At 38.0% G+C, this 14,025-nt stretch overlaps 1 protein-coding gene across 4 annotated transcripts in view; it reads left to right on the top strand.

The window, feature by feature from the left end:
• CEP97 (centrosomal protein 97) overlaps nt 1-14,025 on the top strand; it is a 37,957-nt gene that overhangs the window by 14,026 nt on the left and 9,906 nt on the right. For 3 of the 4 annotated variants that reach the window (XM_055315856.1, XM_055315857.1, XM_055315855.1), the window contains 8 exons: nt 1,238-1,380; nt 2,013-2,171; nt 3,335-3,436; nt 5,530-5,643; nt 6,228-6,394; nt 8,838-9,002; nt 10,524-10,657; nt 12,732-13,506. In XM_055315856.1, coding sequence (XP_055171831.1) covers nt 1,238-1,380; nt 2,013-2,171; nt 3,335-3,436; nt 5,530-5,643; nt 6,228-6,394; nt 8,838-9,002; nt 10,524-10,657; nt 12,732-13,506 — 1,759 coding nt within the window. The remainder of the gene's footprint in view (nt 1-1,237; nt 1,381-2,012; nt 2,172-3,334; nt 3,437-5,529; nt 5,644-6,227; nt 6,395-8,837; nt 9,003-10,523; nt 10,658-12,731; nt 13,507-14,025) is intronic. The other variant, XM_055315858.1, reaches the window with a different exon arrangement.

Here is a 14,025-nt window from a genome sequence, read left to right as displayed (position 1 = left end):
TTCGGACAGCACACAGCGTTCACCCAATTCCCAGGGACTCCCCACGACCACCCCCAAATGCTGGGATCCAGTAGCCAGTGAAAACACGTTGAGACCTTTCAGGAGAGCGACCTCGCATAATTATTTCCCACAGTAATCTTAATCCGGGTATAAATTTGAAATTGGCAGGTTCTGCGGCCCCACCCCTTTTTGATAATCTGCTTCTCTTGAACTCCACCTCTTGGGTCCACCAAGGGAACTTAACAATAATAGCAGTGAACAGCCTCAGAGCGCTTGTTATAGGAGCCAGACGATGTACTGAGTGCCCTTTTCTTTTCTTTTTCTTTTCTTTTTCTTTTTTTTTGCATGCTCTCATTTTCTCTGTAGACTAACGTTGTAAGGCAGGTAGTATTATCACCCGCATCTTACAGAGTGGAAAAGTGAGCCCCAAAGAGATCAATAACCTGCTCAAGATACCACAGTGGTTAATGGGAAGCCAGGATTTGAATGTCTGAAACTAAATTACTTGAGTGCTGGATGCCAGGAATGGGGCTGCTTTGTTTATATGGTTTCTCTTTTCATCCCCACCTCAATTTAATTAATTAGGTGTATTGTTCCCTTTTTGTAGGTAAGTTAACTGAACTATACTTTGATTTTTAAAAAGTTTGGGCACTTTAGAATATACTGGTAGTTAGGTTGTAAGCAGGTTGATCTCTATCAAAAGGTTAGTTCCATTTGAAAAATACAATCATTACTTAGCCACAAAATATGGAAGTAATAGTTCCTATTTATTTAATTATTTATTGAATGAGAGAGAGAGAGAGTGCATGGGCCTGTGCTTCACCTGTGCTGGCCATGGGGTATGAAGGGGTAGGGGAGGAGAGGAGAGGGAGAGAATCTTAAGGGTGGAGCTGATGGGGGGCTCCATCCCACCACCCTGAGGTTATGACCTGAGCCCAAGGACCGAACCACCCAGGCCCCCAATAGTTCTCATTTCATTGTGAAGAATTCCAAAATATTAGATCATAAAAACTTGAGCAGAGTATCACAAACTTCTAGGTGTAATATGATATTTCTGAGGGAAGGTGAGCAATTTCAGTCTGTGGTCATTTAGAACTCAATTGCCTTAGTGTTTTAAATCTTGATATTTATTATGCTCCAGTGTTTTCTAACTCTAACTATAGAGTTTGTGAATGTAATTCTATTCCTATGGTCAGTTATTGTATTTGTGTTTTGTAACAATTTCTCTATTTTCAAGGATCAGTGGTAAACTGGTCAGGACAGGGGCTACAGAAATTAAGTCCAAACTTACCCTGTGAAGCTGATATTCATACTTTGATTCTGGATAAAAATCAGATTATTAAGTTGGAAAATCTTGAGAAATGCCGACGATTAATACAGGTAGGTACTGCTATCTGGGGAATAGTTATATAAGACCAGTTCATTATTATACAAAACAATAAAATAACGTTAACGAAAAGTAACTCGGCAAGCTGGGAAAGCAGTAAATGTTACCTTAACTTTTTACATGACAGTTTTCCTTGAAGATAACCACATTTGTGCTACATTTAAAATAGACTAGTGAAGGAAGCATTTATTTAAAAAACAAAGCATATTATGTGGCAAAGCATTGTGTTGTTAAGATAACCCTTTACATCATGATGGAGGTAAAGAGTTCATGCATTCTGTCAACAAAAGATGGACTCCTCATCTGTCTGGCACTGTTCTAGATTTTGACAGACAGGATTAGGACCTCATTCTAGTGGAACTCACATTCTCAAGTAGTTGCTCTGTTAAAAATGTTTTCTCTTGAACAGTTGAAGAGGGTCTGATTGCTCAGCTTTATGTATATTTTCCATTGCTTAGGAACAACTTAACAACAAATATTTACAATGTAGCATATTTAGACAAAATATTTGAGAAGTTCAAATCAGGTTTGTATATTTGGGAATGTTTGGCCATTTAACCACCCTCATGTGAAAGTAATATGCATATTTTATTTCTAAGAGTAATGATATGTTTTCTTTCCACAGTTGTCAGTGGCTAATAATCGGCTGGTGCGAATGATGGGTGTGGCCAAACTGACCCAACTCCGGGTTTTAAATTTGCCTCATAATAGCATTGGCTATGTGGAAGGGCTGAAGGATCTAGTACATTTGGAATGGCTGAATTTGGCAGGAAATAATCTCAAGGTGAATTGTTTCCTTTGTCTTTTAGTACTTACATTTTTTTTTTATTTGTAAAAGTATTCACTGCAAAAAAAAAATTCAAGCAGTATAGAAATAAATAGAATAAAAAGTAAAAGTACCTACTCTCACTTCCCAGGGATACTTTCAGTTAACATAAACAGAAGAAAAAATTTATTTTGAAATACATAATGTAGTATAATATTCTTTTAGATGTGGAAAAGAATTGTCTGTATTATACTTAGAAAAATAGTGAAACAGAATGAAATGTTAGCAGGGCTACTATATCATGCTGAATTACGCTGTAAGTAAATGTTAAATAGTATAGAGGAGAATATAATGTTTCAAAAGTCAAGAGATCTGGATTCTCCTATCCCTTAGTAACTTTTTTTTTTTTTAAGAGTTTATTTATTTATTCATGAGAAACAGATAAGAGAGACAGAGGCAGAGGGAGAAGCAGGCTCCATGCAGGGAGTCTGACATGGGACTCGATCCCGTGACTGCGGGATCATGCCCTGGGCCAAAGGCAGATGAGCAACCGCTGAGCCACCCAGGCATTCCAGTAACTATATTTTTGTGTAAAAAATATATTTGTGTCTTGTTTTTTAATATGTTAGATGAGGGGACTCAATTAAGTGCTATTAATAGCTCACTCACTTATTGATCAGTTAATTTATGCTATGTACTATTCTAGGCACCTTAACTGTACTAACTCATTCACTGCCATGACAGCCTATGAAGTGGATATACTTGTTATGTCTATTGCATAAATGAGAAACTGAAGTACTGAGAAATAAAGTAACTTGCTTAACATAGCCAGGAGGTTGCAGAGCCAGGATATGAATCCATGCAGTTCGACTCCTCTCTTAACTTGTAAACTCTATACACTATATCAACTGTCCTGTGTTATTACTAAGGTTTTTTTCAAGCTGTAAATATCTGGGATGATACGATCCTCTATTCTCAGAGGGTTAATGATGGTAGAGGCTTGCTACATAACAATTTAACGAAATTCTGTTGTTATTACTTCCTCTTTCTCTTGCTAAACTATGCTCCTCTGCTTCCAGTAATAAGCAGAGGAGGCAGGAGACTCAGGTGTGAGGAACTAAGGAAGAATTTCATTTTTTGATTTGTGTACGTGAACTAGTGTGATGCTTTTCTTATGATAGGCCATGGAACAAATCAGTAGCTGCGCAGCTCTACAGCACCTTGATTTATCAGACAATAACATACCCCAGATAGGTGATCTATCTAAATTGGTGTCACTGAAGGTAAGTGTGTCATTTCTGACATTTTCATGTCATTTCTGAAATTTTATACTAATATGTCAGAAGAAAGTGATCTGATTGGCCTAAAATAAGCCTACTCTGTATGAAGAACAGACTGTGTATATTATGATAAAAATTCTATTAGAGTACCAGAAATTAAGTATGCAGCTCTTTGTTGTTAGTTGCTATAATTGACTTATTTTAACTAAAACTGGTCATTGTAGTTAAGGTTAACTCTTACTTGCCGTCCTATGAACATAATGAAGTCCCATTTATGCCCAGTCAGCCAACACTAGCAGCTTTAGCCATTTGATATGTAATGTGTTGGTGAGGTTGAGAGTGATCATTCCTGAATTTGAGTCTGTTTTTTTTTTTAACTTGGGATTGCTTGTTTTAGGTATTACTAAATTATCAAAAGTAACTTCACTTGGGGATCCCTGGGTGGCGCAGCGGTTTGGCGCCTGCCTTTGGCCCAGGGCCCGATCCTGGAGACCCGGGATCGAATCCCACATCAGGCTCCTGGTGCATGGAGCCTGCTTCTCCCTCTGCCTGTGTCTCTGCCTCTCTCTCTCTCTCTCTCTGTGTGACTATCATAAATAAATAAAAATTAAAAAAAAAACAAAAAAAAAAAAAACAAAAAGTAACTTCACTTTATTTTAAAAGTAAACCTAAAAAAAAATAAAAGGTAAACCTGTGGCATATAGTACTTTTTATGGAGTGGAAATGTATCATGCCATTAAATACGAAACAGTTGCAATTATAGCTTCAGAAACATGTAGGCTTTTTCCATGTTTTTGCATCATTAGATATTATTCCCATCAGACAAATTCATTAAACCTTGGAAGCCATATTATTAGCTCAACTTTCCCCACATCTTTAACATAAGTCATTTTTAGTGACAATTACTCTAAACAATCTGATGTGTCCAGATACTATGAAAATTCAGATGAACTAAGGAGTTTTTTTTTTTCTGTAATGATTATTTTATCAGAAGCCTGGGTATTCAAAGCCTTCAGTTGTTTTTCATTGTTGCTGACTCACTTTGAGTCAGCTTCATCTCCAAGTAGCACGTTGTTCCTTTCTTAAATTCTTAGTTTCTAAGAGAATACAATTGTAAATTATAGGTTGTGGGTTACCTCTTTCTCTATTGGAAAATTAGCTTTGTATGTGATTTTTTTTTTTGTATGTGATTGTTTTAATGAATGTTTTCTTTCACCTCTCTCATCCTTTATTTTGATTGAACTTTTAAAATTTAATTAATTAATTAATTTATTTACTTTAGAGAGAGAGCGTGTGAGGGGGTAGGGGGGCCAGAGGGAGAGGGAGAGAGAGAATTTTAAGCAGGCACCCTGACCAGACCAGAGCCCATGGAGGGGCTTGATCTCATGATCCTGAGATCATGACTCGAGCCAAAATCAAGAAACAGAAGCTTGACAATTGAGTTACCTGGGTACCCCTTGATTTTTTTTTTTTTAAGATTTTATTTTGTATTTTTTAAAGATTTATTTATTTATTTATGAGAGAGAGAGAGAGAGAGAGAGAGGCAGAGACACAGGAGGAGGGAGAAGCAGGCTCCATGCCAGGAGCCCAATGTGGGACTCAATCCCAGGACTTCAGGATCGTGCCCTGGGCCAAAGGCAGGCACTAAACCACTGAGCCACCCAGGGATCCCCTAAGATTTTATTTTTAAGTAATCTCCACCTAACCTGGGGCTTGAATTCACAACACTGAGATCAAGAATCACATGCTGTATTGTCTGAGCCACCCAGGTGCCCCAATTTTGATTTTTTTAAAGGAAATGAGCAATATGTTGGAGATTGCTCCAGTTTTAATAACTTAAATCTCAAAAAATGCTAGTTACACCAAGCATGTGTTCTTGGACAAATCTTTAAACTTTCTTGAGCTTAAAGTATGGACGTGAAAAGAGAGAGCTGGACCAGATCACCTCGGACCCTTGTAGCACGAATAGTCTTTGTTTTTTAAGTGATGAAAAGTCTAATAAAATAGATTCCTTTATTTTTATATGCACCATTTCGGTTATGTCAAAATAGATCATAATCTTTTTATTTGTAATTCATCCTGTTTTTACTTTCAAGACCCTGCTTTTACATGGAAACATCATCACCTCTCTTAGAATGGCACCTGCTTATCTACCCAGGAGTCTTGCTATACTTTCCTTGGCAGAAAATGAAATCCGGGACTTAAATGAGGTAAAATTTGAGGGTATTCTGTGGGATCCAGGAAACTGCAAAGTATGGAAGAGACTCAGGAGAGAGTTGTGACCTCATTTATAAACCGTGTATATCTTGGAAGACATTACCAAAAAGATGAAACATTTGACTCAAAATGATCATTATTTTTCTTTCTACTTTTTCTTAATGTCAGTGGGTCATTAGGCTTAATTTCATTTGTAATGCTGCAACTATCATTCCATCCAGAACTGATTTGTGGTAGAGGTGTAACTACATTAAAGGGGTGTATTGAGGTGTAACTACATTAAAGGGGTCAATAAGCGATACTGTGCACTTTTGCTGCTATTATGTCTTCAAAATAGGATTTTCTCTGTTAGGAAATAGTGCTGATACTCTGTAAGGGATTTTGTGCAGCAAGGACAAATGGTCATACTGATGGAATTTTGAAAGTCAGTGGATCATATCAGAGTGTTACTTGTTGCTTTTCAGAACAAGAGGGAAATTGTTACATTCTCAAACTACCAAAGATATGTACTCAAAGGAAGCCCTGTGCTTGATACTAAATAGTCCATTTCATTCAACAAAGATATCCTTTGTTCCAGATCTCTTTTTTGGCATCCTTAACTGAATTGGAACAGTTGTCGATAATGAACAATCCTTGTGTGATGGCAACACCATCCATTCCAGGGTTTGACTATCGGCCATACATCGTCAGCTGGTGCTTAAACCTCAGAGTCCTAGATGGATATGTGATTTCTCAGAAGGAAAGGTGAACATGACCTCTTTAACATCACATTTATCATGGATGTTTTGAAAAGACTGCTTAATACAGATTAATAAACTGAATATTTTTTTAATGTGTATTTAGAAATTAAGATCATTAATGCAATCATATAGCAAACTATATGCTGGTCATTTAGGATTTTCTATCCTTTCTAAGAAAAAATAAGATCAATATCAGCCCGAGAGGTAGGGTTTAGTGAGTTTAACTTAATGCCCAACATCTAAGAATTTGATTTCTGAAAGTTCTTTTGTTAAGTGGTTTGCAGGGCTTAGAGTATTTTCTATTGAAATCATATGGATGCTTTATAGAGTCTCAGATAATTAATGTACTCACTTTTTGATTGTTCAGAAAGATTATTTTTTTCCTGGTTACTAGGGAGTTTTCAGTCAACTTCCAGCAGAGTACCTAAAATTAAAAGGACAGACAATATTAAGTGTTGATGGGTATGTGGAGTATGAGTATGTGGAACTCTCATACTCTGTTCTCAGAGTGTAAATGGTGCAACTACTTTGAAAAAATGGCATATTTAGTGAAGCTAAATAGTCAAATACCCTATGACCTAGCAATCTGGCTTCTGGTATATACCCTACAGAAATAGGTGCTTATGTGTCCCAAGAGACATACACAAGCATATTCATAGTAGCTTTTTTTTTTTTAATTTTTATTTATTTATGATAGTCACACACATACACACAGAGAGGCAGAGACATAGGGAGAGGGAGAAGCAGGCTCCATGCACCGGGAGCCCGACGTGGGATTCGATCCCGGATCTCCAGGATTGCGCCCTGGGCCAAAGGCAGGCGCTAAACCGCTGCGCCACCCAGGGATCCCTCATAGTAGCTTTACTCATAATAGCTGCAAACATTTCAGAGCTATTTGGTACATTTGGAAACAACCCAAATGTCAGTCCATAGGGAGAAAGTGAGTGAGTGTGGGTGGGAGGAGGTGCAGAGGGAGAGAGAATCTTAAGCAGGCTCCATACCCATTGTGGAGCCAAGGGCAAGGCTTGCTTGATCCTATAACCCTGAGATCATGACCTGATCAAGAGTTGGATGCTTATTGACTGAGTCACCCAGGCGCCCTGATCTTTATTTAATACATGGACTCGTTCATGGAGGAAATACTTCAAATTATTTTTATTAGGTAGAATAAAATTTTTATCCTTAGACTAAGTTTGAGAGTTCATGATTTCAGTTAATCAGCTAGGCATGCTTCATATCTCATTGTGGAAAAGTTTTTCCTTTCTTGTGATATTGGCAAATCACGTAAAACTAATCTCATTTTATTTTATTTACACCATGACTCTCGCATGATTTTACCAGTTATTAATGGTCCAGTTTTTTTTTAGTCCATAATAGAACTTGGGTGGCTTGACAATTTTGAACTGTAGAGTTCGTATGATGTCGATAACTTAATATCAAAGTCCAAGTAAAGGGCTATGGGTTGAAAGTAATTTTCAAACTATTTATAATGCTGAGTTAATGCTATAAAAATAGAAAAAGAATACCAAAATGATCCAACCTCAACTTCAAGTTGAGCTTCTCCCTCTGCCTATGTCTCTCAGGAATAAATAAATAAAATCTTTTAAAAAATGGAAATTTATATGCAAAAGTAAAAGTAGTGTAATGATTTCCCATGAATCCATTATCCAACTTCTACAGTTTGCAACTCATCTGTACCTTGTCATCTGTACCTTCATCCACTCCCTGTTCTTCTATATTATGTTCAAGTAAATCTCAAACTTAAACGTAATTTCAACTGTGGATATTTCAGCATATATCTCTAAAAGATAAGGGCTCTTAATGAAATAATTACAATACTAGGGACGCCTGGGTGGCTCAGCGGTTGAGCGTCTGCCTTTGGCTCAGAGCATGATCCCGGAGGCCTAGGATCCAGTCCCACATGGGGCTCCCTGCATGGAGCCTGCTTTTCTCTGCCTATGTCTTTGCCTCTCTCTCTATCTCTATCTCTATCTCTATCTCTATCTCTAATGAATAAATAAATATATTTAAAAAATAAATAAATAAAAATGATGAGTTGATGGTTCACTAGCATCCTCCAGCTGTGACCAATTAGCATTTCTTTAACTGTCATGAACTTTGGATTTAAATGTAATTGATGTATTTAAGTACTTTAGTTTGATAGTGAAGAGAGAAAATACTCATTGATTCTTTGAAAATAATTTAAAAATATTTAGAACAATGAATGCAACTTTTGGAAGTGCCCTCTAAGCAAGAAAAAGGTTTAAAACATTATAAAGGGTAAAAGGAGTGAATCAGAAGGGAAGATTTTTTTAAAAAACTTAACTGAATTTTATTTATAAGTCATCCAGTGATGCTGTAAATTAAGAAGGAAGATCATTGTTGCTTCAAAATATATCTTGTCTATGCTGATGTCATCTCCTCTACTGTATGTTCTCCAAATCCAGCTTGAAAGCTGAATGGCTCTATAGTCAAGGCAAGGGGAGAGCATATCGGCCAGGCCAGCATATCCAGCTTGTCCAGTATCTGGCTACAGTCTGTCCTCTCACTTCCACACTGGGTCTTCAAACTGCAGAGGATGCCAAACTAGAGAAGATTCTGAGCAAACAGAGGTAAGCCTCTTTATTTATAGCAGCTGAGGAAATCATAAGTGAAAATAATTCTGAGTCTTTCCTGCATGGGTTAAGTAGGACTGAATGAAGTGCTATGACCCCCATTTCTGGGCACTGGGACCCTTTGTTGCTGCAGCAGTCCTGTTGGGGAACTAAACCATGCAGTGCCGTCAAGCTTGCTCTGCAGCAGCTGCAATGTTAATTTCCTGAGTAGTGAGAGTCAAGCAGTATAGGAGCCTGGGATTTTCTTTTTCTTTTTCTTTTTTTTTTTTTTAAATATTTTATTTATTAGCATGAGTAGGGGTAGGGGCAGAGGAAGAAAATGAGAGAGAGAGAGAGAATCTGGAGCAAACTCTGTGCTGAGCACATGGAGTCCAATTCAGGGCTTGATCTCATGACCCTGAGATCATGACCTGAGCCAAAATCAAGGGTCAGTCACTCAACGAACTGAGCCACTCAGGTGCCCTGACACTGGGATTTTTAAAAAATATATATTTTCCCTTTAATGTAGGTGTTTCATATGAGTTTTTTATTTTACTTTCATTTTTATTTTTTTAAATCAAATTAGCCAACATATAGTACATCATTAGTTTCACATGTAGTGTTCAATAATTCATCAGTTGTGTACAACACCCAGTGCTCATCACATCACATGCCTTCCTGAATAGTTGTCACCTATTTACCCCTCTACCTCCCTCCCCTGCAGCAACTCTGTTTGTTTCCTATAGTTAAGAGTCTCTCTTGGGGGATCCCTGGGTGGCTCAGCAGTTTAGTGCCTGCCTTCAGCCCAGGGCGTGATTCTGGAGATCTGGGATTGAGTCCCACATCAGGCACCCTGCATGGAGCCTGCTTCTCCCTCTGCCTGTGTCTCTGCCTCTCTCTCTCTCTCTCTGTCACTCATGAAAAAATAAATAAAATCTTGAAAAACAAAAAGTTTCTCCTGGTTTTTCTCCCTCTCTGATGACTTCCCATTCAGTTTTCCCTCCCATCACCTATGATTCTCTGCGCTGTTTCTTATATTCCACATGTGAGTGAAACCTCATAGGGATTTTTTAATACTAACATTAAGAAGTGAAGCTAGATCACTTCTTTTTGTCAGAGATCCTGCCTTTGAGTATTTACGCACGTGTGTGTCTATGTGATTGTGGTTAAAAATAAGTTTCTTGGGCAGCCTGGGTGGTTCCGCGGTTTAGCGCCGTCTTCAGCCCAGGGTGTGATCCCGGAGACCCGGAATCAAGTCCCACATCAGGCTCCTTGCATGGAGCCTGTTTCTCCCTCTGTCTGTGTCTCTGCCTCTCTCTCCGTGTGTCTCTCATGAGTAAATAAATAAAAATCTTTAAAAAAAAATAAGTTTCTTAACCTTACTATCCAATGCTTTCAAACGAGACTTTGTAATTTGGTGGTGATTAAAGATAACTACTTTGAAAACTTGTAAATGTCTACCTTTTTGACAGTATTATATAAGAAGCAGCAAAACTTTGTGGTTTGTGTTAAATGACATCAGAGATTATTGGTTTTTAGGTTTCACCAGAGACAGTTGATGAACCAAAGCCAGAGTGAAGAGCTAGCTCCTCTTGCTCCTGTTGAAACAAGAGCACCCCTTGTACCTGAGCATTCAAGCCCTGTTCAAGATGGCCAGATAGTCCAGGAAAGCGGTATGAAATTAACTGATCTCTGATCCTTTTTCTCCAAGTTCAATCTGTTGAGTACCATAAAACAGAAAAAAGTACATATTTTCATAATTTTTGGTTTGTTAAGTGAACATTTAGGTCTTATATGTATGTATATGTACAGACATACATGTAAAACTATATTTTAAAGTATTTATTATTTTTGTCACTGGTAACTTTTTAACATTTTTTACTTTAATTCTGGTTATAGTTAGCATACATTGCTATATTAGTTTCAGTTGTACAATACGGTGATTAAACAATTCTATGCATTACTCAGTGCTCATCTTGATAAGTGCCCTCCTTAATCCCCATCACCTATTTGACCCATCCCTCCACCCACCTCTTCTCTGGTAACCATCAGTTTGTTCTTTATAGTCAAGAGTTTGTTTCTTGGTTTGTCTCGTTCTCTCTCTTTCCTTTGCTCATCTGTTTCGTTTCTTAAATTTCACATATGAGTGGCATGTGGTATTTGTCTTTCTCTGACTTATTTCACTTAGCAGTATACTCTCTAGTTCCATCCATTGTTGTTGGAAACGGCAAGATTTTATTCCTTATAATGCCTGAATATTAATCCATTGTGTGTATGTGTATATATACATACATCTCATAGCTTCTTTATCCGTTCATCTATGGATGGACACTTGGGCTATTCCATAATTTGGCAATTATAAATAATGCTGCAGTAAATAGAGGAGTGCATGTGTCCCTTTGAATTAGTGTTTTTGTATTTTTTTTTAAGATTTTATTTATTTATTCATGAGAGACAGAGGCAGAGACATGGCAAAGGGAGAAGTAGGCTTCCTATGGGGAGCCTGATAAGGGATTCAATCCCAGGACCCTGGAATTATGACCTGAGCCAAAGGTAGATGCTCAACCACTGAGCCACTCAGGCATCCCATTTTTTGTATTTTTTGGGTAAATCCCTAGTAGTTAGATCACTGGATCATAGGATAGTTCTATTTTTAACTTTTTGAGGAACATCATTCTATTTTCCACAATGGCTGCACCATTTTGCATTCTCACCAACAGTGCATGAGGGTTCCTTTTTCTCCACATTCTTGCCATCAGTTGTTTCTTGTGTTTTTTATTTTAGCCATTCTGACAGTTGTGGCAGTTGTGAGGTGATATCTCACTGTAGTTTTGATTTGAGTGTTATTGAGCATCTTTTCTTGTGTTTGTTGGCCATCTGGATGCTTTCTTTAGAGAAATGTCTATTTGTGTCTTCTGATTTTTAATTGGATTATTTATTTTTGGCGTATTGAGTTGTATCAGTTCTTTTTTTTTTTTAAGATTTTTATTTACTTATTCATGAGAGATGCAGAGAGAGAGAGAGAGAGAGAGAGAGAGAGAGATTGGCAGAGACACAGGCAGAGGGAGAAGCAGGCTCCCTGGAGGGAGCCTGACACGGGACTCAATCTTTGATCTCCAGATCACGCCCTGGGCTGAAGGCAGGGCTAAACCGCTGAGCCACCCAGGCTGCCTGAGTTGTATCAGTTCTTTATATATTTTGGATACTAACCTCTTATTGGATATGTCATTTGCAAATATCTTCTCCAATCCTGTAGGTTGCCTTTTAGTTTTGTTGATTGTTTCCTTCACTGTGCTTTATTTCTAATTTTTAAAAAACATTCAGAGAGTTGCTACCTTTTGTATTGACCTGATACTTTAATTATTCTAAGATTATTGCAAAAATTCATTTTCTTGGGGCTCCTGGGTGGTTCATTGGTTGAGCATCTGCCTTTGGCTCAGGTCGTGATCCCAGGTTCCTGGGATTGAGTCTTGCATCGGGCTTCCCACAGGGAGCCTGTTTTCCCTCTGCCTATGTCTCTGCCTCTCTCTCTGTGTCTCTCATGAGTAAATAAATAAAATCTTAAAAAAAAGAATTCACTTTTTAAAAAGTCTTTGGTTTGATGTTTTAGGCATATTGGAGGAAATCACCAAAGCATTTTATTGCATTTTACTGTATTTTAGGGGTTAGATTTCATTACAAAGATACAACTATAGAAACACTTTTAAATATTTAATAGTTTCAATGATACTTTGTTGATTCTTCTAGAGCCTGTCATCCAAGTCAATTCTTGGGTTGGGATTAACAGTAATGATGATCAATTATATGCTGTTAAGAATAACTTTCCAGCCTCTGCACACAATACAAGATATTCTCGAAATGACCTGCACTTGGAAGACATACAGACAGATGAGGACAAGTTAAACTGTAGTCTTCTCTCTTCAGAGTCTACTTTTATGCCAGTTGCGTCAGGACTCTCTCCAGTATCACCTACAGTTGAGCTGAGGCTACAAGGCATTAACTTGGGCCTAGAAGATGATGGTGTTGGAGATGAATCTGTGAAAGGGCTGGAACACCAGGACTTTAATAAGGAAGAGGAAAAGGCTTTTTGGACTACAAATGAGAATTCTGTTCAAATGAAGGAAAGTGTCATCAGCACAGAGGTAAATGAGAAGGGTGGACTATTACCTTGTCTAGAGCCAACAGTAACTAGTGCTGTCTTGAAGGATGACACCCACAGTCTTACATCTTTTCCTGAGTCAGTTGTACACAGTGTCTTCCATACACAGCCAGACCATGAAGAAACCATGTCTCAATCAGCTTCAGAGAGACTTGCCTGTGGAGTTTTAACCCAGAGATCTGTTGCTTTGGGACAAGATAAAGTTGCCCTTCAAAAGCTGAATGAAGCAGCCACCAAACTTCAGGCCTGTTGGCGGGGCTTTTATGCCAGGAACTACAACCCGCAAGCTAAAGACGTCCGTCATGAAATTCGGCTGCGCAGAATGCAGGAACACATTGTTTGCTTAACTGATGAAATAAGGAGGTAGGTCAAAAGTCCTTGGTTAGGTGCTGTCTTGTTGATTCGGGAGTGTCCGAATGTTACAGTTCAGTCAGAGCGCTGAACCATTGCTGTTGTGGTCAGGACACTTCATCCTGTGTTGCCATTCTTGGTTTCCTTGTCTCCTATAACATACTGAAAGCATCTTGAGGACAGAAACTGCCATTCACATCAACACTGCAAGCATGGCAGTTGGTGCATTGATGCAGCACAGCAATACATGTCGACAATTGCTTGTCTTATAGATATTTATAAACTTAAACATAGGTACAGAAAATGTGGAAAAACTGATTAAGTATAGGAATGAGAAGATGAGAAAGTCTACATAGAACCCAGTAGGTGCATAGAATTAAAGTAAGGAGTGGGGATTTAAAAGGGACTAAAATTCTGGGGCAATGGTAGGAGTTATTCCTCACTTCTGTGACTCGCATTTTACTGACTTCCAGCCAGGAAAGTTAGGAGTTCATAAATTTATTTTGAGTATTGCAACTAGCAATATTTATT

Source organism: Nyctereutes procyonoides, unplaced genomic scaffold (assembly GCF_905146905.1).
Source record: "Nyctereutes procyonoides isolate TBG_1078 unplaced genomic scaffold, NYPRO_anot_genome, whole genome shotgun sequence".
In the NCBI taxonomy this organism is placed as follows: Eukaryota; Metazoa; Chordata; class Mammalia; order Carnivora; family Canidae; genus Nyctereutes; species Nyctereutes procyonoides.
Note: the sequence above shows the minus strand (reverse complement) of the source record. Positions and strands in the feature narration are given on the sequence as shown.